The sequence below is a fragment of the Artemia franciscana genome, chromosome 20 (assembly GCF_032884065.1).
Source record: "Artemia franciscana chromosome 20, ASM3288406v1, whole genome shotgun sequence".
NCBI classification, from domain to species: Eukaryota; Metazoa; Arthropoda; class Branchiopoda; order Anostraca; family Artemiidae; genus Artemia; species Artemia franciscana.
Window position 1 is genome coordinate 23,540,958 of NC_088882.1, and position 23,482 is coordinate 23,564,439.

A 23,482-nucleotide genomic window follows, 5' to 3' on the forward strand; every position below is an offset into this window, starting at 1 on the left:
TCAGCGTACGATTCAAAATAGCAGTGTAGGCAGATCAAGGAAAAAGAGTTATATTTCGCTTATTTTTTATTTTTAATGTCTGAATATATAAGGGATTTAGGTTCGAGGGGGGAATTGTCCTGTTGTGAAAGAGGTACATTTTACATGACCGTTATAAAATCAAAACGTGGTATCTATGCAGGCAAGACTATTTTTGACTATCTCTACTCTTTCTATCAGCTATTATGAGGCGTAGGAAATTGCATAAAGACAAATCTACGTCTGTTATAATATACGAAAGCAATAAATCTTTTTGTATTTTGGTTTTAGTTTGATTTTCTTTTAAGATTAAATGTAAATAATTAGACATATTACTGATTAAATAAATTGATCCCTTTGCCAGGATTCCTTGTCGTTTAAAATTTACTGTATGTTGTTTCAGTTTGCATGCAATTTAATTGCTCTTTTTATTTGAGAGTTTTTTCCTAAGAGTATTTAAAAATAAACTTATTCCTATACCCTGAAATATATTTCCTGTCACCCAGCCACCACTGCTATTTTGGCGTCGACGCCCCCCCCCCTTAAGAATTGTCTGCCGGTGCGTCTGAAGGAGTCACGCCGGCTCAACAGTAACCGAAATTCCAAGAAACAGAGTCTCAATAAAAATAAACGCATCAAAAGAATAGAATTCTGGTGCTGATCCAGAAAATTTAAAACTCATTAGGTTTCATGATACCAATCAAACGTTACGAGCCTCCGAATTTTTTCAATTTTTAAAAGGGGAGAAACACCCCCCCCCCCCCGCCAAAAAAAAATCTTAATGAAAATCATACTAAAAATAGGGAATTTTATATTTTCTCGCAGAAGAAAGATCACGGATGTGTTTCTATTTGTTTTGTTTTTTTACGTTTTTCCCAGTAGTGATTGCATCGAACCAATGATCCTAGAAGATCGGGAGAGGGCTCATTCGGTCGGCAAATCAAAAATTTTAGCGCTTTTTAAATGACCAAAATGATTGGAGGGCCCTTCTGTGCCCTTTTTCTCCAAAGTCGTCAGCCGTTTTGTTCACCATAGTCGAAATGTCCAGTAACTTTGCTTTTAGGGATAATATGATGCTCCAGAGTCCCTGGGGAAACGGCTGTAAGTTACAAAATTTACTCATTGTTTACGTAAATATTTTTCAGCGATGATGGAAGTGCCCGGATTTGTTTTTTGGGGTAGGGGGTATTTTACGTAGGTGAAACTTCCCACGGAGGAATTTTTCATGAAGCGGGAACCCGATTTACCGGTATTATTTGAAAAAGGATCAGAAATGAAGTGAAAAAACAAGTTCTTTCAACTGAAAGTAAGGAAAAACATTAAAACTCAAAACGAACAGAAATTATTCCGTATATCAATGGTTTGCTCCCCTTCTCAATACCTTACTATTTACGCTAAAGTTTGACTGTTTGTACCAGTTTCTTAAATACGACTTTTAAAACACAAGCACTGTTTCATTAGAATAAGAAGCTTTTTAAAAGGGCTAAAAAACTTAAGCGTGAAAAGTAAGGTATTGTGAAGGAGGATAACCCTTTCATACCCGGAATAATTCCTGTCCATTTTGAGTTTTAATGTTTATCCTTACTTTCAATTGAAAAAAAATGTTGTTTTTTATTCTTCATTAGTATGAGCTAAAACCTAAATAGAATTTTATGTGGTGTTCTGAAGAAAATAAACGATAAATTCGTTGTGCTTCTGGTTTCTTAAAGAAAATTTACTACTGATAATTATAAACTGTCATGTGCGCAGTATTGGAGCCTGGTCCATTAAGGCCCATCCTTCTTCTTTTGAAATCATGAGATTTTTGGGATTTTTTTCTATAGTTGCCGATTTTTTGTGTTCTTTATTTTCACATTTGTGCCCTATTTAAAATTTTTGACCTCTTAAAAATCAATTCCTATGTACCCGTCTTATTACTGTGTTGAACTCCAGCCTGTATATTCTCATGTTTGCACACATGGGGAGCTGCCTTTTTTGAACCGTCGAACTCTTTAGCTTTTCTGAAAATGCTTTGATGTAACATATACAATATTTGAATATTTTAACACAAAAATGAACCTTTTTTGCGGCAAGAGATATATTAAGATTCCTTTAAAGTTCTAACTATGCAGTCAATTCTTGTAGTAAGAAAAAGAACTGGAACTCAATTGTGACTTAATGTTGTTTGTGTGCCGGAAACTCTTCTTTTGAGATTTATATCTCACTTTATTATTATTTACAAAATTCTATAGTTATTGACAGGTTCCGACTCCTCCTTGATCAGTAATGCAAATGCATCGAAACAAAATTTTATGTCACTCCTAGTATCATTGAACATTTTTGCAAGGACGTGATGTTATTTGGGCACAGTAGCAAGTTTAAACTTTCACTTCCGTATTGTTTTGATAAACTAAACAGAAAAACCTTTTTCTCTGATTCGTATGATCTAAAATATACTTTATTCGAAGTTCATGTTTCATTCGGATTTATTCGAGTTTATTAATATGCTCAAACTTAATGTAATCAAATTAGTAAATTCGTCGAACGAGCAGTCATCTACCATTGAAAACTACCCATTTTGTGACAAAATTTGAAAGGAATTTACAAGAAAAGGAAAGAAGGATAAAATCCTGTAGAAGAGGAGGACGAATTATTTTATGTGCCTAAGAGTTTGTTCACCAATTTTTTGGTACTACAGTATGGTACTTGATTTTATTACAGTCAAGTCTGCTATAGTTCATGACTAGTTACTTGGACTTCTAATATTTATTTTATAACATATGGAAAAATTGGAAGACCTTATCAAAATATTTTATCAAGTCAATTTTACTTTAGCTAAAGCCCAATTTTACTTTAGCCCAAGCAATCAAAGTTAACACGTGCAAATTTCTAGCAGAGTATTACCTTTATCAGTGTTGTGCAAAATACTTTTAAAATGCAGTTAATTACAAATACAAACTCATAACATAAAGTAATTAATTGGTAATTAGAACTACATTGCCAGGGAACTAGTTTGTGTTTAATTGCAAAATAAGTATTTAAAATGCTCAAGCTACAAAACACCTTTTTCTCAAAACGTACCGTTTGTGATGAAAATTATTTCAAAATTCATTTCTCAAAATTTTTTATCTCCACGCTGACTCTGCTTTGCAGTGAAAACTAAACCCCCAATAGAAAAAAGACGTCCTACTGGAACAGAAGATGGTATCATGGCAATATTGAACTTTCGAAAACTCTTGCATTGTCTGGATATTCTTTCAATGACTCAGACGAACGGCTTTTATCGTCCGTAAGCCAAAATAATGTAACTTTCATGTTAAAGCCAAAAGTAGAATCTGTGCTCGTGTCAACACCATCACTGTCGGAGATAAAAAAAAGAAAAAAAAATCAGAATCAAACAGCGTTACTTTTATGCTTGGCATCGCAATCAGTCAATTGGTCATCAGCTTTGGCTAGCAAAATATGATTGATTTTGTTACAAATCACATCAATAATTCGGTCACAGATATATCCCGGTATCCATCTTCCCATGAAACCAGGGTGTCTTAAACTAGCTATTGCTAGCTCTTTAAAGCTAGGTTCATTTATCTGCATTGTAAATGTGTATGCAAACCGGTTCTCTAAACCATACAAGGTCGCTACCACGATAGCTTGTGCGTGCTAGATAGAGCCATTCAATGATTTCATGTCAATCATTTTCTTTCTTAGTGCAATCAGCGTGGTCGAAAGCGTTCCAAGAATACAGTTTCTGTCCCCCTGTAGTATTTCAAGTGCCCTGACGACAAGCTCAGTTACCTTGGCATACTCGTTAAAATAAAAAAACTCTCAAATAAAAAGAGCAGTTAAATTGCATGCAAACTGAAACAACATACATTAAATTTTAAATGACAAGGAATCCTGGCAAAGGGATCAATTTATTTAATCAGTAATATGTCTAATTATTCACATTTAATCTTAAAAGAAAATCAAACAAAAACCAAAATACAGAAAGATTTATTGCTTTCTTGTATTATACCAGATGTAGATTAGTCTTTATGCAATTTCCTACGCCTTATAATAGCTTACAGAAGGAGTGGAGATACTCAAAAGTAGTCATGCCTGCATAGATACCACGTTTTGATTTTGTAACGGTCATGTAAAATGTATCTCTTTCACAACAGGACAATTCTCACCCTCGAACCTAAATCCCTTATATATTCAGACATTAAAAATAAAATAGAATAGTGAAAGAAAAACAAAATTTAAACTTACCATATAGCTGTCAAATTGACCCTCTTTCTTTTTATTGTCCTATTCAACTAAATAAAATGAATAAGTAAAAAAAAAATTAGTCACAAGAAGATCTTATCAAATAGTTTGTGATAAAAAGAAACTGGAAGTAAAAAGCGACTGGGACGAATATTCACCATAAATAAAAATAAAATTCCCATTACAATTGCTGCATTGGCATTATTGGCTTTTCATGGTGATTCTAAATATATAATATTCTTTCAGTTTATTGTTACCCACCCAAAACCCAAAGCCTGAGAAAATTTGCCTAATTTTTGAAAAAAGGGACCCCCAAAAAACAAGCGATCTTAATGAAAGTCTCTTTATTAGGTATATAATACCGGAGAACCCTACCGTAGAGGTTTCAAGCTTCAATCTTCAAAGTGTGGAATTTCGCTTCTTTTCAAACAGTTCGTGGTAACGAACTGTAGAAAGGAGCGACCCAGCTCAATAGTAAACGAAACTCTAAAAAAACGGATTTTCGATGCTAAAAGATATATTAAAAGAATTGGATTTTTCTGCTGATTTTAAATATGTAAGTTTCATCAAATTTAGTCTTTGTCATCAAAAGTTACGAGCCTAAGAAAATTTGCCTTATTTTGGAAAATAGGAGGAAACGCCCCCTAAAATTCATAGGATCTTAACGGAAATCACACCATCGCATTCAGCGTATCAGAGAACCCTATAGAAAAAATTTCAAGGTCCAATCTACAAAAATATGGGATTTCGTATTTTTTGCCAGAAGACAAATCACGGGTGCGTGTTTATTTGTTTGTTTGTTTTTTTTTTCCCAGGGGCCATCGTATCGACCAAATGGTCCTAGAGTGTTGCAAGAAGGCTCATTCTAACAGAAATGAAAAGTTCTAGTGCCCTTTTTAAGTGACCAAAAAAATTGGAGGGCACCTAGGCCCCCTCCCACGCTCATTTTTTTCCCAAAGTCAACAGATCAAAATTTTGAGATAGCCATTTCGTTCCACATAGTCGAAAACCATAATAACTATGTCTTTGGGGATGACTTACTCCCCCACAGTCCCTGGGGGAGGGGCTGCAAGTTACAAACTTTGACCAATGTTTACATACAGTAATGGTTATTGGGAAGTGTATCGACGTTTTCAGGGGGATTTTTTTGGTTTGGGTGTCGGGTTCAGGGGAGGGGGCTATATGGGAGGATCTTTCCTTGGAGGAATATTTCATGGGGGAAACGAAAAACAATGAAAATATAAACATGAAAAAGTTTTTTCAATTGAAAGTAAGGAGAAGCATTATAACTTAAAACGAACAGAGATTATTACGCATATGAGGGGTTCTAAAAATACTTTAGCATAAAGAGCGAGGTATTTAGGAGGAGATAATTACTTCGCTCTTTATGCTAAATTATTTTGAGTAATTTCAACTATTTATTCTACGGCCTTTCTGATTCAGGGGTCATTCTTAAAGAATTGGGACAAAACTTAAGATTTAGTGGGAAGAGCGAGATATTAACGAGGGGACAAACCCCCTCATATATATAATCAAAAATATAAGAATATAAAAGTTTGTTATGTAAGTTAATTCTTAAGTTACGTATATTTTTTACTAATAAAAACGTTCGTTAAAAATTAAAAGTTCTAGTTGCCTTTTTAAGTAACCGAAAAATTGGAGGGCAACTAGGCCTCCTTCCCCACCCCTCATTTCTCAAAATCGTCTGATCAAAACTAAGAGAAAGCCATTTAGCCAAAAAAGAATTAATATGCAAATTTCATTTAATAATTTATGTACGGACAGCCAAAATCAGACATGCATTAATTCAAAAACTTTCAGAAATTAAATAAAAAAACAAGTTTTTTGAAATGAAAGTAAGGAGCGACATTGAAACTTAAAACGAACAGAAATTACTCCATATATGAAAGGGGCTTTTCCTCCTCGACACCCCGCTCCTTGCGATAAAGTTTGATTCTTTCTTGCAACTCTACTTTTTAAAACAATATAAAACTTTAGCGTAAACAGCGGGGCGTCGAGGAGGAAAAGCCCTTTTCATATATGGAGTAATTTCTGTTCGTTTCAAGTTTCAATGTTGCTCCTTACTTTCATTTCAAAAAACTTTTTTTTTTTATTTAATTTTCAGAAGAAACATCGTCAATGAATGTTCATTTGTTTGTGTTTTTTTCCATTGGTGATTTTATCAAACCGAGGATCCAAGATAATTGTTAGGAAGCTCATTCAAACGTAAATTCAAAACTCCTTTTTAAGTGACCATACAGATTGGGACAGGGTAAAGTCTTGTTTTCCACCATTTTAGGGCTACCAGTCTACGACTTTACCCTAAAGAGGACGAATTTGCAATCAATTTAAAATTAGAAAATTGGTATGAAAGGGAAAATAATCATAAATTAAAAAAAGAGCCTTTCAACTGAAAAAAGAAACAGATTTGAAGCCTAATTGAACAGATTATTCTTTATATTAAGGGTGTTGTCTCCTTCTTAGCTGCTTACTCTTTACTGTGAAGTTTGGCTTTTTCCAATATTCTTAAGACAATTTGCAATTGGAAAAAAAAAGATTTTTCAAAGCACAAAAAACTTTTATTTAATGAGCAAGGTGTTGAGAAAGGGTTAGTCCTCCTTATATACAAAGTAATTTATACTTGTTTTAAGTTTTAAACTTGCTCCTTACTTTAGTTAAAAAACCTTTTCTATTTGTTTAATTACATTTCAAGAAATTGTCAAGTTTTATGAATACAATGCTTTTATTAACACAGAAAAAACGATCAATATTTCAACGATCTGTGTTTGGATTTTGATGGGTAATCAAACAGTTCGTGGTAACGATCTGTAGGTAAGGGGCGACCCGGCTCAATAGTAAGCGTAACTCTAAAAAACGGAATTTTAATACCAATAGATATATTAAAAGTATTGGCTTATTATGCTGGTTCTAAATTTATAAGTTTCATTAAGTCTAGTCTTGCCAATCAAAAGCTACGAGCTTGAGTTTGAAATTTTGTATTACGAGTATTGTATTGAGTTTTTAAATTCTTATTACGAGCTTTTTTTTTAATTTGTCTGATTTTTGAAAAAAGGAGGAAAGACCCCCTTGAAGTCAGAGAATTTTAATGAAAATCACACCACCAGACTCAGTGTATTAAAGAAACCTGAAAAAGATCACGGATGCGTGTTTATTTGTTGTTATTGTTTGTTTTTTTTTGCCCAGTGGGTGATCGTATCAACCTAGTGGACCTAGAACACTGGAAGAGGGCTCATTCTAACGGAGATGAAAAGTTATAGTACCTGTTATAAGTGACCAAAAAATTGGAGGGCAACTAGGCCCCTTCCCGTGCCACTTTTTTTCCTAAAATCGTCCGATCTAAATTTTGCGATAGCTTTTTTGTTCAGCACAGTTGAAAGGTCTAATAACTATGTCTTTGGAAAAAAAATCCCCCCTACAGCTCCCGGGGAAAGGTTTTTAGTTATAAAATATGTCCATTGTTTACGTATAGTATTTGTTATTGAGAAGTATGTATAAATTTTTTGGATGGGGAGGGGAGGACGAATTTTATGCTGGGAATATTTTACACGAGGAAAATTTTCCACGGAGAGGGAAGTTTCCAGGGAGTGAACTTTTCAGGGGAAATTTTACACTCGGTAAATTTACTTGAATTCCTATACGAAATTTCTTTATATGTCGTGCTTTCTCTTTACCGATTCAATTTTACGTGTGGAGATGTTAAAGGTAATTGTCCCGGGTAAATTTTTGCCAGGAGTGAATTATCCAGAGGATATTTTTGTGGGGAGGGGGAATTTCCGTGGAGGTGAAGTCAGGTATCCTAGCGTTATTTAAAAACGATTAGAATTTAAATAAACGCTAATTTATTTACGCTAAAGTTTAAATTTTGTCCTAATTCTTTAAAAATGACTCCTGAAACAGAAGGGTCGTTAACAAGAACAATAAATAAGTTTTTCTAAAGTGGCGAAAAACTGTAGCGTGAAGAGCGAGGTGTTGAGGAGGGGGGCAACCCTTTAAAATACAGAATAATTTCTGTTCGTTTTAATGTTGCTCCTTGCTTTCAGTTAAAAAACTCGTCTTTTATTTTTATTTTTTTTACTAGGATATATATGAGTGCCGTTATTGGTTTAAAAGTAAAGATCACCATCTTGAAGTGTCTAGATTTAATATAAAGCTGAAAACTAGGAAGGGTAACTACCTTCAGGCAAATGATGAGTTTGGCTATGCTACATGATGAGAATTTGAGGGAAACTTTGCAGGAACAGTTAAATATGAAACTAGATAGTCTAAAATTTAACAATGTGAAAGATGTATAGAATAATTTTAAGAAAATAGTTCGTGATGTAGCAGACGCTGTCTTAGAAAAGAAAGTTAAGAGACGCAGCTTTAAGCTCGCAAAAACACTATAAGCTCGGTAGAAAAGAGGAAGGGTTTGCATAAAAAGTACTTAAGTGATGGATCACATGAGAAGAAGAGGAAAGTAAGGGAGGATGAGAAGGCTTTAAAGTATAAATTAAGGAGATGTGAAGTATAAGCCACGATAAAATTGCCGAGGATCAGGAAGATGCAGCCAGAGGGCTTAATAGTAAAATATTGTATTGGCTTGTTGAGAAACTGAGAGGAAGCTGTCAGTATGGACTTATCCCAGTTAAGGATAGAAATAGGGACTCAATTAGTGATAATAAAAGTATTAAAAACAGGTGGGCAAAAAATTTTGAAGATGAGTTAAACTGTGGTAAATTTACAGGAAATGATACAGAGAAGAATGAAAGAAGTCTGCGACAATTTGAAAGCGAAAGAGGATTTATTCTAGGAAAAAGATTCAAAGCCAGTACTAAAAGGATTAAAAAATAATAGGACCTTAGGTACTGATAGTGTTTTAAATGAGTTTTTGAAATATAGTGTTTGCGAAATTAAAGATAAATTACTAAAGATTATGAATTTGAATTTTGAAACAGGGGAAGTACCAAGCGATTTTTAGTAAAACTTTAATTAATCCCCTTTAAAAGGAGGGTGATAAAAAGAGTGAGTGTGGTACTTTACGAGCATTAGCTTGGTTTCTGTGAAAAGCAAATTACATAGTATGATAAAGCTTGAGAAGAACAGTGTGGTTAATTCACCGAGATAATGTACAGGTGTTTGATTCAGCCAACATCAGCCAACAGAAGAGCTTCAGTGAAGGTCCTTTTCTTGTATGGTGCGCCCGATAAAATTATTGAAGTGATTAGTGCTATATATTAGAATATTATTGACCCATTTAAGGTAGGGAATTAAGTTAGTAGCTGGTTTGGTACTGAATCAAGAGTTAAACAGATTTGTAATTTGTCCCTATTTATATGGATCATTTTGACAGGCTTTGTCCTAAGGAACCGGGTAAAAACTTTGGGAAAGCATGGAATCAAATGGGAAGGTGGAGCTCTCCTATACTTAGATTATGCAGATGATTTGGGTTTCCTAGATCAAAATGTTAGCAGAATGAACGGATTTTTGGACTCTTCGAGAGTTGGGGGTACAAGAATAATTTTGAAAATTAATATTAAGTAGACTAAGTTGCTTAGACTAGGAATAAATGAAGTGAAAAGGTATTAGCATTGGGTAACGAGAAAATCCAGTGGATAGCTTTACTTACATGGGTAGTATTATTAGCGAAGATGATGATACAGTGAGGATGTAAAAAGTTGAATAACCGAGGACCAGGGTTTTTCACTGTTGCAAAATGTTTGGGAGAAAGGAAGTTAATTATACGAGCCAAGATCAGAATATTGAAGGCTACAGTGATTACAATGTTCAAGTACAGTTCTGAAATATGGGCTCTTTGGAAGACAGAAGAGGATTTGTTACATGTTTTCCAGGGGAATTGTTTAAGGAAAGTTTTGGATAACCGTTTGACTGGCTGTATTTCAAACAAAAAAAGTGTAAGAAAAATATGACAAAAGGGTTGAAATGGTTAGGAGTTGTTTTGCGGAAGAAAGACGACAGACCGCCAAAGTTCGCCTTTTTCGGCTGTCCATCTAGGGTCAACCGAAAAGCTGGTCGACCCTGAATGGGGTGGGAAAAGACCGCAAGGAAGAATTTAAAAGCAATTGAAATTTCATTGGAAGGGGTAAAGAGGGAAGCTTTGAACAGATTGGGATAAGGCGGCTTGGTGCTGCAGTGAGTCAGTAGTAGCTATACTATAAACGTAAGTCGGTGCCACTTTCAATATCCCTTAAACAACAGACAGGAGCAAAAGTTAACAGGAGCGAATAGTTGCATGAAATAACAAATTTGGATGCAACTAACTGTTTAAAATTAATTTTTATGGTTAAAGTAACAAGTAAAATAAACAGAAAACTAGAAAAAAGAATGGATCAAATAGGACGGTAATTTGCTCTTTATTCTAGCCAAAACTTTTCATTATAGCTGCTTGTTTCTAGGACGGAAGGTTTGAAATGTTAGAAATGGTCCATAGTTTGTAAACTAAGCCGAAAAATATTCTAACCAAACATGAACACAATAAATAATAGAAAACAATCTATTCAAGTAAATTTCAAAAACTAACTATAAAGACTTCAAAGATAACCCTTCCAGATCACCAATTATCTTTTGAAAAGTTTCACTTAAAGGAGCACTGCCACTGATAAAATGTATATCTCGGCAGTCATCAAGAAGCTCCTTCCTATGTTTTAAATACATAGGCCAAACCACTTTTTCAAAATAGCCAGGTACGTCAGGAGGATCATAATTTCTTGTCTGCCTTCTAGCCCAGCACTCCTCATACTCAAGTTCAAAAAAATACTTCAGATCCATTAGAGGTCTTAATGGCTTATAGTTGAGGACCAAAAACCCTTCGAGAATCAAAAGCGATTTGGATGGTAATTCACTAAGCACAGTCAAGTTTTTATTAAATTCACTTTCGAATTTATTCATATCAATAGCTGACATAATATCCCAGTTGTAGTGACCTAGTTCACTTATATACTCCATTCCATCCTGATTATCCAGCTTAAAATAATCATCCTGTCGCATTATTTTCGAAAGTGGAAAATAGTCCTGTAGTAATTTCGCAATGGTAGATTTTCCACCATTAGTCACTCCACCAAGAGCTACCACTACAGGTTTCATATTGATTATCTTATAGTGAAGAAGTTATCTTATAGTGAAATACTACTTAGTGAATAATAGTCGGAGTATTAAGAGAAAACAGAAAGAAGAAGAATAAAACAAATGGAGTTGGGCTTGGATTTAAGTTCTTACTGAGAGAAATAATTCACACTTTCATTATGTATATAATATACGATATTATGGATGTAAGCAAGACAATTTGGACCATCAATAAGAGCTTGACAACAGTGGCAGGCCTTACAATATACTTAGCAAATGAAAAATCCTCAAAAAATGGCAGAATCAAAACTAGAAAAGTTAGACACAAAAATAGGGTAATACAACAAATGAGGCTAATTTTCGCTTGTCCCGAACTCCTATAAACAAACACCATCAAATCTTCTGCACGAAGTATTCACTTTCAAAAATTTCAAAGTCTGCGTCACTGAAAACTTTTTCTTCTTTTGGTAGAGACTCGCTTTTATCCTCTTTAGGTGGTTGAAAATTCTTTATTACCTGGAAAAAAAAATACAAATAAAAAATTAAAGATAAGACAAAAATAGACTAGCCATGGGACTATGCTAAAATTTTCCTTGATTCTACTTCCTCTTCACAGAGCGATTCCAATTCTGAGCCACCATTAGTGCGCTATATTATCAATAGGTTGTATCCGTTATTCGTTCGGTCTTATAGTTGTCATAATCCCTTTTTATAAAGGTTATTTTTTTTAATATGTGTCCCTCTTGGCTTTTATTTTTAAAAGCTAAGGTTTTTTAATGAATATTTTTTCTGATTTCTACACCTTACCTTAGATCTTAGATCCACCAGAGCCAAGAATGGCACACAGGGCGTCTCCATGACCTCATCAGGCATCTTTGAGCTGAGCTGCAGCCGTGACATCCACTGAGGTTGAAGAGACAGCTCTGCATTTATCAGGTCTCCGTCATACTGCTAACACAAGATGTGTCTTAGTTGACTTCTTATGCAGCCCTCGTCGGGGCGCCACTTTTACACTGAATTTGTGAGATGATCCTCTGCCATTGAATGACGTGGACAAAATAAGCCCCTTCTCCATCAGACTGGTTTGCCTGCGAACAACTAAGTTGGCGACCTTTTATTACCCTAATACGTTTCATGTTTCGACTCTTCATTCAATGCACTTGTTTTTAAAGGCTAAGACAGGTTTCTCCAGTAGGATGTTTAGTTTCCAGCATAGAGGATACACATCGCGTTGACATTCGGGAGGCAAAGCTTCAGGAGCATGGAGCATTTACTACTGTGCCACACACGCTTGATTTCTTAAAACCCGATATTGCTTGTCCGATTCTTCTCTTGATTTTGCTGGCTATTACATCATTATATTCGACCAAACTCCCGAAATGCTAAAATTCATTGACTTGCTCATTTTCAACACCAGACAAATAAACTTATAATTGATATATTCTCGAGAAGTATCTGGATCATCAAACCCCTTTAGTACCCGGTTATAGATTATGACCAGGTGTTAGACTCAATTGGTAGAAAACCTTTATTACTAGTACGATTCACGACTCACTCCAGCACCAACCCCCTGGTATTGCGGGTGGTGTCTTATTTGAAATGATCAGTCAATGAAGCAAAAGGAAAATTTCCAGAGGTATTATAATGCAAGAAATCCTCTCAGGGTAGGTTATTTGATTTTATCTTTACTCATTTTGATGGGAGTTCTTTACTTTTCCTTGAAAAACTTATTTTGTGGATACTTTTTTTTTAAATTAACCAATTTAAATAACATCAAACATCAAGTTGTCCTGGGGTGGCGCAGTGGGTTTGACCTTAGCTTGGTAATATGGGACCCAGAGATCAAATCATGCTGCAGCAATGCACTGCAGGGCCGACGCAGGGAACTTAGTAGTCAAGAAGCGTCGTTAATCTGATACAATACAATACAAACATCAAGCTTAAACATACCAAATGAAAAATTAATGGAAAACATGCAAACACTGTCTAAAAAAGAAAGATAGCAAAACAAAATCTTTGGTTATGTGAAATACCATACTGGATTTTGTTTAAAAGTGAGTTTTCTTGTTATGTAAATTACCATATTTGTTTTAGCTTTCCTTTAGTTTTTCTTTTTGCATTATGTACAGTGTTAGTGTATCTTTTTTTGTTCTTTCATATGTTTTCATTAAGCTAGTTTTCTTCTTCAGTTGAAAGAGGCTTCTTGCTGAGAGCCAACAAATTTATATTTTTGTTCTTATTCTTGTATAATTCAGTTTTTTTTCACAGCCTTATTAAAAAAATTACCCGCTTTTACATATTTTCATTTCAATTGTAACTCATAGTACTTTCCTTTTTTAGTTAAAATTTCCAAAGGCATGCTGTTTATATGAAGAAGTGATAAAAAAAAAACATAAGCAGTACAAGTTTGTAAAAGAAGTGAAAAGCACATATAAGAGTAAAAGTTGATAGAAAAGAACAGGCATGACCTTTTCAGCATAAGTTTTGTTTAGCTTCTTGGATGACAGCTTCAAAAGTGCTTCTAAATTTTTTCCCTTTTTGTCTACCAGATTTTCAGAGGCAGCAATGTAAGTCTCTACTGCTGATGAAGCTTTTCTCTTCTTTTGCCGTGATACTCCTAGAAACAATGATTAAGTTTGAAAAAAAAAATTCATATGAGCAACAACTGGATGGTTCAGTGTTGATATCCAGAAAACCACTGCTCTTAAGACGAAACTTCCAAGAGTTTGATCGATTATGTTTTATTATAATTTAGCAAGATCAGTAAACAATTGCATGACAAATTTCCCCTGACAAGCATGTACACATACCAGGTAAATCTGAGAACAATAAAGAAAACTTACTTTAGTAAAGAATAAGATAAAACAGCTGTCAAAACATCATAACTAACAAATATCAGACGTTATTTCATAAATGTACTTAAATATATAAATTTACAAGCTATTTCTGGTATGCTATCACACAGGGTGAGGAACTCAGGTAAACTTTATATTAGTCTGAAAGTCCTTTACTTAAAAAGTCATTGATAAAATTATTTACCTTAGATAACAACATCCAACAATCAAGGTAAAATTGTATATGCTGGTTCAGTGTTGAGGTGAGCAGTCACATCAGGAGCATCCCATGCAGTTCATCACGGTTTTGAACAGTCTGACCAACTGAATTTTCGAAGCAGCAGTACTGTAGGGCTGTTACTGTTTCATTTGCAAGGGAATTCCACATGTTCATGACATGATTTGAGAGGAAGTTGTTTCTAACCTTGTATTTGCTCTTCTTTGAAATAACTTCACCAGGTGGCTTCCTGTTCTGGTCAAGTTGTTTAATTGGATTGGGAATTCTCCAGAACTGAGAAGTTTGTAGGTCACCATCTCCCTTCTCCTTCTTTACATGAGGGTAAGAAACTTGAGTCTCTCAAGACACACTGGATAATGACTGTCTTTTATGAACTTGGTGGCATGTCTTTGAACAGACTCAAGTGCTTGCTGTTTCCTTTGTTGAAGGGATGGGGGAGGCAACGCACACAGCTTAGCTTCACACAAAGGCATTTGCAGCAGACTTTGCCAAAGGCCTTGGCAAAGTCAAGAAGAGCCAAGTCCAAAGGAATCTCCTGGTCAGTTATATCAGATACATACTCGTAAGGATCAACAAGATTAGGTACTTATGTCTGACCTTCTTCAACAGCCTGATACAAATACCATCAGAAGCCAGTGATTTATCAGGATGTAGTTTTTTCATCATGTTTTGAAGGTCCAATTGATCAATTACAATGAACGGCATCAGACTTTTGATCTTGTACTCAGGTGAATCAGGGATAATGCTTTCAGATGGTGGCCTTTAGGACAGACAAAAAATGGGCATTAAGATCACTAGAAATATGTCATAAATCAAGGATTTCTTGGCTCTGTACCGTTAGGTTTGTTTCTGAATGACGTCCTGCCTTTTGGGATAAGGCATGGTGCCAAAAAGTTTTGGAGTTGGATTTGGATAGCACAGCTAAAGCATCCTCACAGTTTTGAGTTATTTTCCTCAACAATTTTCCCACTTTATTTCTAGCTACCTTATACTTGACATGGTTGAAAAGTATTTTGTTCTTCAGCTTGAATTGACCCTCATTAGCAATATCAAAATGAATGTTCTTCTAGGCATCCTAACAAAGGGACTGATGAATAATTTCCTATGGGAATTAAAATCCCCAACAATAATAAGACTTTTTAAAACCTCTTTCTCTTAAAAGTCACTTTCTTACATTAGCAGTAAGAACTACAGATGCTAATGCTGGAATGACTGGAACATAGGATGGCAATTTGATAAAAAAATTTCATACAACAATATTCTCTGCACAAGACCAAATAAGCCTTTCAATAATATCAGAAATGGAACTTAACCTAGCATTTGCTCCTTGCTGTTGTGGCATCACCTCAGAGAGGAAGCAATTTCACAGCATCAATAACATCCTTTTGAGAAAAAATTTGGCCATATGTTTAACAATCATACTGCTATCATGTCTGTTGTCAATACTGTGCTGAGTAAAATTCAGAACTGGACTGTAGAAAAGACCAATCTATTATTGATTATCTTGGATTTTTATGTCATTAATAATCAAAAATAGCCTTAAGACATAGATGAAAATCCAACAAAGCTGGGGAAGCATTGGTATCTCCTCAAATAACCCTCCAGTTTAAGGGAAATCCTTCCAAACAGAAACTGCCTCCTTCTGTCTGTTTATTAAGAAAGTACTTCAGATATTGATGGTACAAGATAGTGATAAAAGAGAACTTAACTTTTGGAAGGCAGTACCATGGTTGCCAGGAATTCTTTAAGCATATGTTTCCTTTAAAAATCTAATAAGTCCTTTCAATGTGCAGGTGACATGGACTATATCCAATTTAATATGTGGCCAGAATATCTATGATCACTTGGTTGCTAGATTAATTATTTTCAATATTTCTACAATAGGCATATTTTCCTTAATGTGTAACTTGTGAATGGATTAAGCATCCAATTAATTCAGTTTGTAATCTTTCATCAAAATAGGAATTAATCCCAGGTACCAGAGAACCACAGAGCAGTGTTTCCCAAAGTTGATTCCTTTTTTTCTGTGTTTGTTAATATTATACTCTACAAGTAAATGAGTCTACTGGCAGGTAAGGCCTATTTCAACTGCTTGTTTTGTTCATTAAAAATGGTATCACAATATTCTTGTTGTGTAAGCCAATAAGTTGTGGAACTGCTGAGGTAATCTTCAATACAATTGATTTCTATATAAAAGAAAAAGCTTAACAGTAGAAGAACTATGTTCAGCATATGCACTGGTGGTGTGTGGTTTATGAGTGTGAAAAATAGCAGTGAGGTTATAAGAGTTCTTGAATAAAGTCTATGCACTTTGTGGACATACTGTAGCCTTTATAAAGAAGCAGTGGTTTCTACAGTCCTGTGCTTGATACAACTACAAAAAATTATAAATTATATTAAAACAAAACCATTAAAAGCCCACCTATTTCAAAACAGTGTGAAAAATGGGCAGCCACAATACATATCTTCTCCTGCACACAGAAGTTTGCTGGTTATCCAAGGGAAAAGTACTGACATGATTAGAGGAATTGTATAATACAGTTCCAATTTGCTTGGAAGGAAAAACTGAATAATTTAAACCTCTACTGGGACAAAAAATTCAGGTATAAGCCTAGGACCCTCACTAGACATAAGGAAATATGTTAAGGAAACAACTCTTACTTCATAATATGCAGAATAATCATAGTTAACACATTTTGCATGGGGAAAACCTTTATTTTCATCTTGGTTATTGTTGTCTAGTTTTTTTTCTAACAACATTTCTGTAAAATAAGCATGAATTTGATAAGCATTTCTTCTTTTTCCACATTTGTGCTGACCATAAGTGCCATCTAATTATTTCTCATGTCACAAGTTAATAGGAAAATAGAGAGAAATTAGATTGATTAGGTGATGATTGGGAATTTGTTTGAGCATGTTTTTCAAGACTTGAGAATAGACACAAAAACAGTAGAAATGTAGAAAAAAATAAAGCAAAACAATGGAAGAGGTGATGATAAAGGTTCTCTCCCTGCAAAATGTGTTAACTATAATTATTCTGCACATTATGAAGCATGAATTGTTTTCTTAACATGTGTCCTTATGTCCAATGGGGGTCCTAGACTTACACCCAAATTCCTTCTCAAGCTCACTCAGGCTATTTAGTGGATATTTTCCTCAAACTAAACAAAATCATTTGAATTTGCAAGGTATAGACAGATTGGACATTTTTCTAGTTCATGATAAAATTTGAGCATTCATGAAAAAGCTTATGCTACCAAAAGTTCTATTGATAATAGAAAATATTATTGATTTAAAACACTTTAAACTTTTATTACTGAAAACCAAGTGCAGCCAAAGACAGATGTAGTGTCTGAAAATTCCTGTCATTTATAACTGTTGAAAAATAATTTTGAAGATTATTTTGCAGAAAAGATGAAAAAGTTGAATCTATTACCAATATGAAGTCAACTTACCAACAAGTATGTCAACAAAAGCAAGTGAAAAATCTTTGTAGACCCTTGTGTTTCAGCAGTTTCTCTTAAAGGACTAAAGCAAAAAGTCAAAAATTGTAACAAAGAACAATGGATTGAGGAGGAGCAAACCCCCTCATATAGACCTATAACCTTAATTACCTTAATTCACACTTTGGAGTGAAATAGTAGCTAGTACTGTGATACTCCATAGCTGAAGATGGCAATAGATCTGTTCATTGTGTTAAGGTCAAGCAACAAACAGTTGGCACCACCTCACAACATTGACTTTGGATCGAGTGTGCAAGATGGTTGGGTGTGACAAGCTGCATTGTCCTCCAAGCTGACTATCTATTGTCTGTAGGCTACTTGTATTGTAGAGACAATATTGTAATGTACTATTGCTGTAGGCTACTCCATTCAAGCAGAAGGTCTATTTTGCAATGTTTCACTTTTATAATACACATGTTTTTAAAGGTAAGGACCCTCTAGAGGGTGTGGAGGTAGGGACTTCAAAATACTTTCCAAGGACATACTTTATCCTGTAGACACATCCCTGAAAGTTTCATTTTCCTAACCTAGCCTGTTTCTGAGATAGCAGGAAGTCAATAAACTAGAATTTTAACAAATATTTTTAGATTTCTATGCTTATGTCCATTTCAAGGGTCTTGTTTATACTGTCAGCAAATAATTTTCAGGGCCTAGCTCTATTATTCTTGAATTAACCTAGTTCAAAAAGAAGGTGATTTAGCCTAGGCCTACTTCTTTAGCAAATTTACGAAGGGTTATGCTTATTTTGTCAGGATCTAGTCTTACTTGCACGAGAAGTACAATCATCAGAGTAGAACTTCTTCAGTGTTTTTCTCAAAAGTGTATCAGACATTACCGAAGTATTCCTTCTTCAAAAATAGTTTTTTGCCTTTGGGTTTAGAAAATTAAAGTCGCGTTTTCATTCCAGGAGCAAAAAACATCTCTTTCGCACGCGAAAGGCCGTTTTCGCGTGATGCTGTTTCATTTATCCCAGCCCAAGCCGCATGACACCAGAGCTTGTTCCAAGTAGTGAAATAAATCTTCCCCCTTTGGAATTCCATTAAGGCAACGTATTTCAAATAAATACTCCTATAATAATAATAATTTATTGTTACCCTCTGCATACAACACAAATGGACTAAAGAGGAGCATAAAAAATGAAAAGAAAAACAAAAAGGGTAGAGAAAAAACAAGAGCACATGCAATTCTTGACAACTTCAGACACTTTTTATTATTAATAATAAAATATCTTCCAATAAGCTACCAAAGGGTTCTCCTTTGGTAGCTTATTGCCATTTATTTTGAATTGTGTTTCTAATTGAGCGGATTTTCTTAAAAATTAGCCACATGGCAAAGATGAATTCTATAATTGTTTAGTTCATTCAGGTTTTTTGCAATGTGTTAATATTTGTGATTTGGTAAAATTTATAATATTTAGTTTACCTATTGTTGCTAAAAGGAGGGATAGATTAATAGGATAAGCTTGTTTTGGTTTTACTTGGTTGTTTTACATTTGCTGGTTTTTTTTCTTTCATAGGCATGTATTTTGGGGGTGATATCTGACACGGGGATGCCATGGATATTCTGTGGTAGCCACAACACTGTGCTGGGTAGAGAATTTAAAGTGGCGAAACCCTATATAGGCCAGTGTATTCTCTTGATGAGCCCTTATGTTGGGTGTTACCTCTGAATTATTTGTCTATATTATTTTTTCTATTGTTTGGTAAATGACGACTTATACTTATTGACGACATGACTGCCTATCCATGGATTATTCTTTATGGTTGATTGTGTATGGCTATGATGTTTGACCTATGTGATTGTATGGATGAGTAGGGTTAAGGCCTCATTCAAGTGCTGGTCTATATTAATCACTAATTTAGGAAAACAGTGTTCCTTTTCTCCTTCTCTCTTTCTTTTTTTTTTCTTTGTTTTTGTGTTTGTGCTGTTGCATTGGTGATTTCTCTTTTCATGATATTATTCCAGGTTGGATCCAGTGCAGGTGGAGAAAATTTTTTTTAGTTTTCTCCCCGACAGACCTTTACCCTGGTCCAGGTTTTTAACCTGATATTGTTAATTATTGGTGAGATGGAACTTTTTATGCAACAAAACACAAATATTAGCCTCGGAACTCGGAACGATTTTTTGAAAGTTAGTAAGTGTAAAATTCGTTTTTTTCTTTGCCAAGATCATTTTGTCCCACGGACGTCTGTTAAGAGTACATTGTATAATAAAAATTTTGCATGCAAGTTACGTGGTAATGTTAATTGTAGAACAACCAATGTAATTTACCTATTAGAATGTAATAAATGCTGCCTACAATATGTGGGGGAAACAACTAATAATATATATAAAAGATTTTCTGGACATAAGACAACAGTTAATAATGAAAAAACTAATAACTATCTAGTTCAACATTGTAATGTGACATTGTAACTGTCACAATTTTAGAAAATTTAGAATTAGAAAACTTAAATAAAGAAGAGAAGAATAATAGACTACATAAACAGGAGGATTTCTGGATCCATACTCTTGGTACAGCTTATCCTTTTGGGCTAAATGATCGTGTAGCAAAATATGGTGACATGTCTCATGTTGTTGTTAAATGTATTGATGGTTGTATGGACCATCCTTCTTTCACTTGTCCTACTAAACGTAAAAAACGATCGAGAGGACATAGGAAAAATAATAGAAAAAATGAATTAGATGTACATATGCTTTCTATAGATCTATGCCAGCTACTTGAATCCAGGGGTATGATTTCTGTAATAAAATGTCTAAATAATTTATCCAAGAGGAATTTAATCAAACTTTTCTGGATTGTTAAGAATAATACAGCTCTTGATTATAATTTTAAAGTAATATGTGATACAATTTGCATTCTGACTAAAATGAAATTTATTTCAAAAAAGAAAAAGTTCGATAAGATTAGGAATAAGGATAACAGATTATATTTACCTATTAATTTTACTTGTAAGCAGATTGAAGATATTAATTTACCAGAAATTTTAAATCAGCGGCATGTGAAACAGGCCCTTCCTAGTAATTTGAATTATAATGATAGTCCAGTTTAACTTATAAATTTTCAAAAACTATTGGACAAATTATTTTTAATTATAATTTAATACTAAAAAGACTAGATAGTGATATAAATTGGAAACCGGTTTGTAATTGTAAGCAACTTGGCCCATTTGTAAATCCTACTTACAAACATGTTATAACAGGGGACTTGTCAATAATAAAGCAAGATGATCTTCAAATTATAATGAATAAAGGGGCTAATTTCCGTCTTTCTCATCATCTGAAACCATCAAGTGTTCTTGATGGCTTGGAAAATGATTTTGATTTATTTATTGATAAGTGGTGTAAGAAAGAGAATAAAAATAAAGAGAGTTTTCAAAGTTGGAAGAATTTAATTATTAGTAGAATAAGAAATAAAATATATTCTAACTTAAAAAATAGTAACACTAAATCATTATTTTATAATGCGAAGATTAAACAAGCAATTGCTAATCTAAAGAATGAATTTGTAATTGTGCCAGTGGATAAAGCTAATAATAATTTTGCCATAATTTGTCAGAAGCTGTATTGTGATATCTTAAAAAGGGAGTTATGCACAACTAATGTTTACGAAAAGGTAAATATAGAGGATGAGAATTTAATTGAAAAGACTGAAGAAATACTTTTTAAAAATTTTAATATTAAAATAAATGACAATGATAAAAAGTTGCCTTTCCTATATTGGACTGTAAAATTTCATAAGAATCCCCCTAAACCACGGTTTATTGCTGGAGCAGCTAAATGTCCAACCCGCATTGCTGCTACTGACCTCTCTTTAATTTTAAAGGAAATTGTAAATAAACTTAAAACCTATTGTTCTGGAATTAAAAATTTTCGAATTTTAATCCATATTGGAGTGTTAATAATTCACTGCAGGTGATAGATTCTTTAACAATGGTTTCAGCGAAAAGAATTGATTCTTTCGATTTTGCGACAATGTATACTAATTTATCACTTAATGTAGTGTTTGATAATTTAAAAACTGTTATCAAGAAATCTTTCCTCTTATCTAGTAAAAGGTTCTTAAAAATAGACATTTATAATAAAAAAGCTATATGGGCAAATTGCTTTAATACTACAGTTAACTTGAGATGTTACAGCTTGGATATGATTTTTGAGTTATTAGAATTTCGCTACACTAGAATGAAACTATCCTACCTCCAAATGTGCTACGAATCAAACTATCCTATGTCCAAAAATGGAAAAAATCGATTATTAGTCTATCTTGTGCTAAATTGTGTGCTGAATCCAAATTTGCAGTCAGAATTGGCCCCACGCCGCTAGAAAGCCTTTTTCTTTTTTATCCTATTTTGCAAATTTGCTTTTCTCACACCGTGAAACTATTCTATGTCCTTATTTGGACTTGGGCTAGTTTCAAGCAGTAAATTTTGATGAGTTGCAGGACATAGGATAGTTTGTCTGGACTTAGGATATTGCCATTCTAAAGTATCGATAGGTCTTTTTGGACATGGGATAATTTGATGGCAACGTTTGCCTTCACCACCATCAATATTTATAGTAAAAATTTGCAATTATGAAGGAAGGGTGAAGTTGCAAAATGAATAGAGGAAGAATACTAATGGAACTAGCTAGAGAGAAAGCCAGGAAAGGTAAGAGAAAATTATCTGATTCTTATTCTTGTTCCTTTTTTTGTCTTTTCAATGTTACTATAACATTAGACAGTAGACCATTGAGGTATTGCACTTAGTCACGTCAGCTAATTCCTGGGTAGAGCAGTTAACCACAAACCCTGAATTTTGGATACCCAATGCCAAACGTTAGATATATCTATCACCTAACGCCGTATCATCTAAGCATAGGCATAGCCTATGCCTAACGCCGGATACACTATGCCAAACGTTGGATACCTGTTGGCACTCTAACCCTGACCTATCTCACTATGGGTGAAATCTGATTGGTTTATTTTTGAGCTTCAGTACTCATCAATACATCATCAATACTTTATTGGCAACAAGTATCCAGCGTTAGGAATAGGCCAGCGTTTGGCATATGGTATCTATACCAAATTCTGGATATATCCAACGTTCTGCAAAGAGTATCCAAAAATCAGGGATTTGTGGCAGACTGGAGTAGAGTACCTAAATGTTTGGTAGCTGCCATTCCTGAGCTATCCCCACCACTGGCACTGTGCCCACTGTAACTGAGGGATTCTATTTTACAATATCTGATCTACTATTACAGTATTATCTGACCTTTCCACTAATACTGATAAGGTTTTACTGGTCAGACACAATCTCTTAGGTCGGACTTTACATCGTCCCTTCTGCCTGTTCACTAGCTCTGCAGTGGGGAATATGAAATGGTCGATGTGACTACAAAAATGTACCGGACAACCTGTATTTCTGGTGGACAGTGGCTTTAATAGGTTCAAATGAACCATGATTGCTCGGATGTTGTAAACGAGAGTGAGATTGTAGCTTGTAGCTCTAACAACTTCAGTCTAAATATTTTTAGAGTAGGATTTATAGGCTTACAAGTCCATTAGTAGTTTACAAGTTTTCTAGAATTCCTGGATACAAGTC

General features: G+C 34.3%; 1 protein-coding gene and 1 long non-coding RNA gene across 4 annotated transcripts in view; one reads left to right on the top strand and one right to left on the bottom strand.

The window, feature by feature from the left end:
- Positions 1-10,742: 10,742 nt before the first annotated feature.
- On the bottom strand, positions 10,743-18,814 carry LOC136039928 (nicotinamide riboside kinase 1-like). 3 transcript variants are annotated; one of them, XM_065723917.1, is made up of 3 exons: positions 18,666-18,814; positions 13,794-13,942; positions 10,743-11,841 (listed from the first exon to the last, which is right to left on the bottom strand). In XM_065723917.1, the coding sequence occupies exon 3, from the start codon at positions 11,344-11,346 to the stop codon at positions 10,783-10,785; it is 564 nt and encodes a 187-aa protein (XP_065579989.1). In that variant the 5' UTR covers positions 11,347-11,841; positions 13,794-13,942; positions 18,666-18,814; the 3' UTR covers positions 10,743-10,782. The 3 variants fall into 2 exon arrangements, with proteins under 3 accessions (XP_065579989.1, XP_065579991.1, XP_065579990.1); XM_065723918.1 differs by having other exon boundaries at positions 18,736-18,754.
- A 389-nt stretch (positions 18,815-19,203) lies between these two features.
- LOC136039931 (uncharacterized) overlaps positions 19,204-23,482 on the top strand; it is a 41,832-nt gene continuing 37,553 nt past the window's right edge. Inside the window, exon 1 of the long non-coding RNA XR_010620594.1 lies at positions 19,204-19,297. This is a non-coding gene — a long non-coding RNA (uncharacterized LOC136039931). The remainder of the gene's footprint in view (positions 19,298-23,482) is intronic.

Bases quoted from the DNA above. Each gene is read 5' to 3' on its own strand.
- LOC136039928 (XM_065723917.1), bottom strand. From the start codon at position 11,346: ATGAAACCTGTAGTGGTAGCTCTTGGTGGAGTGACTAATGGTGGAAAA.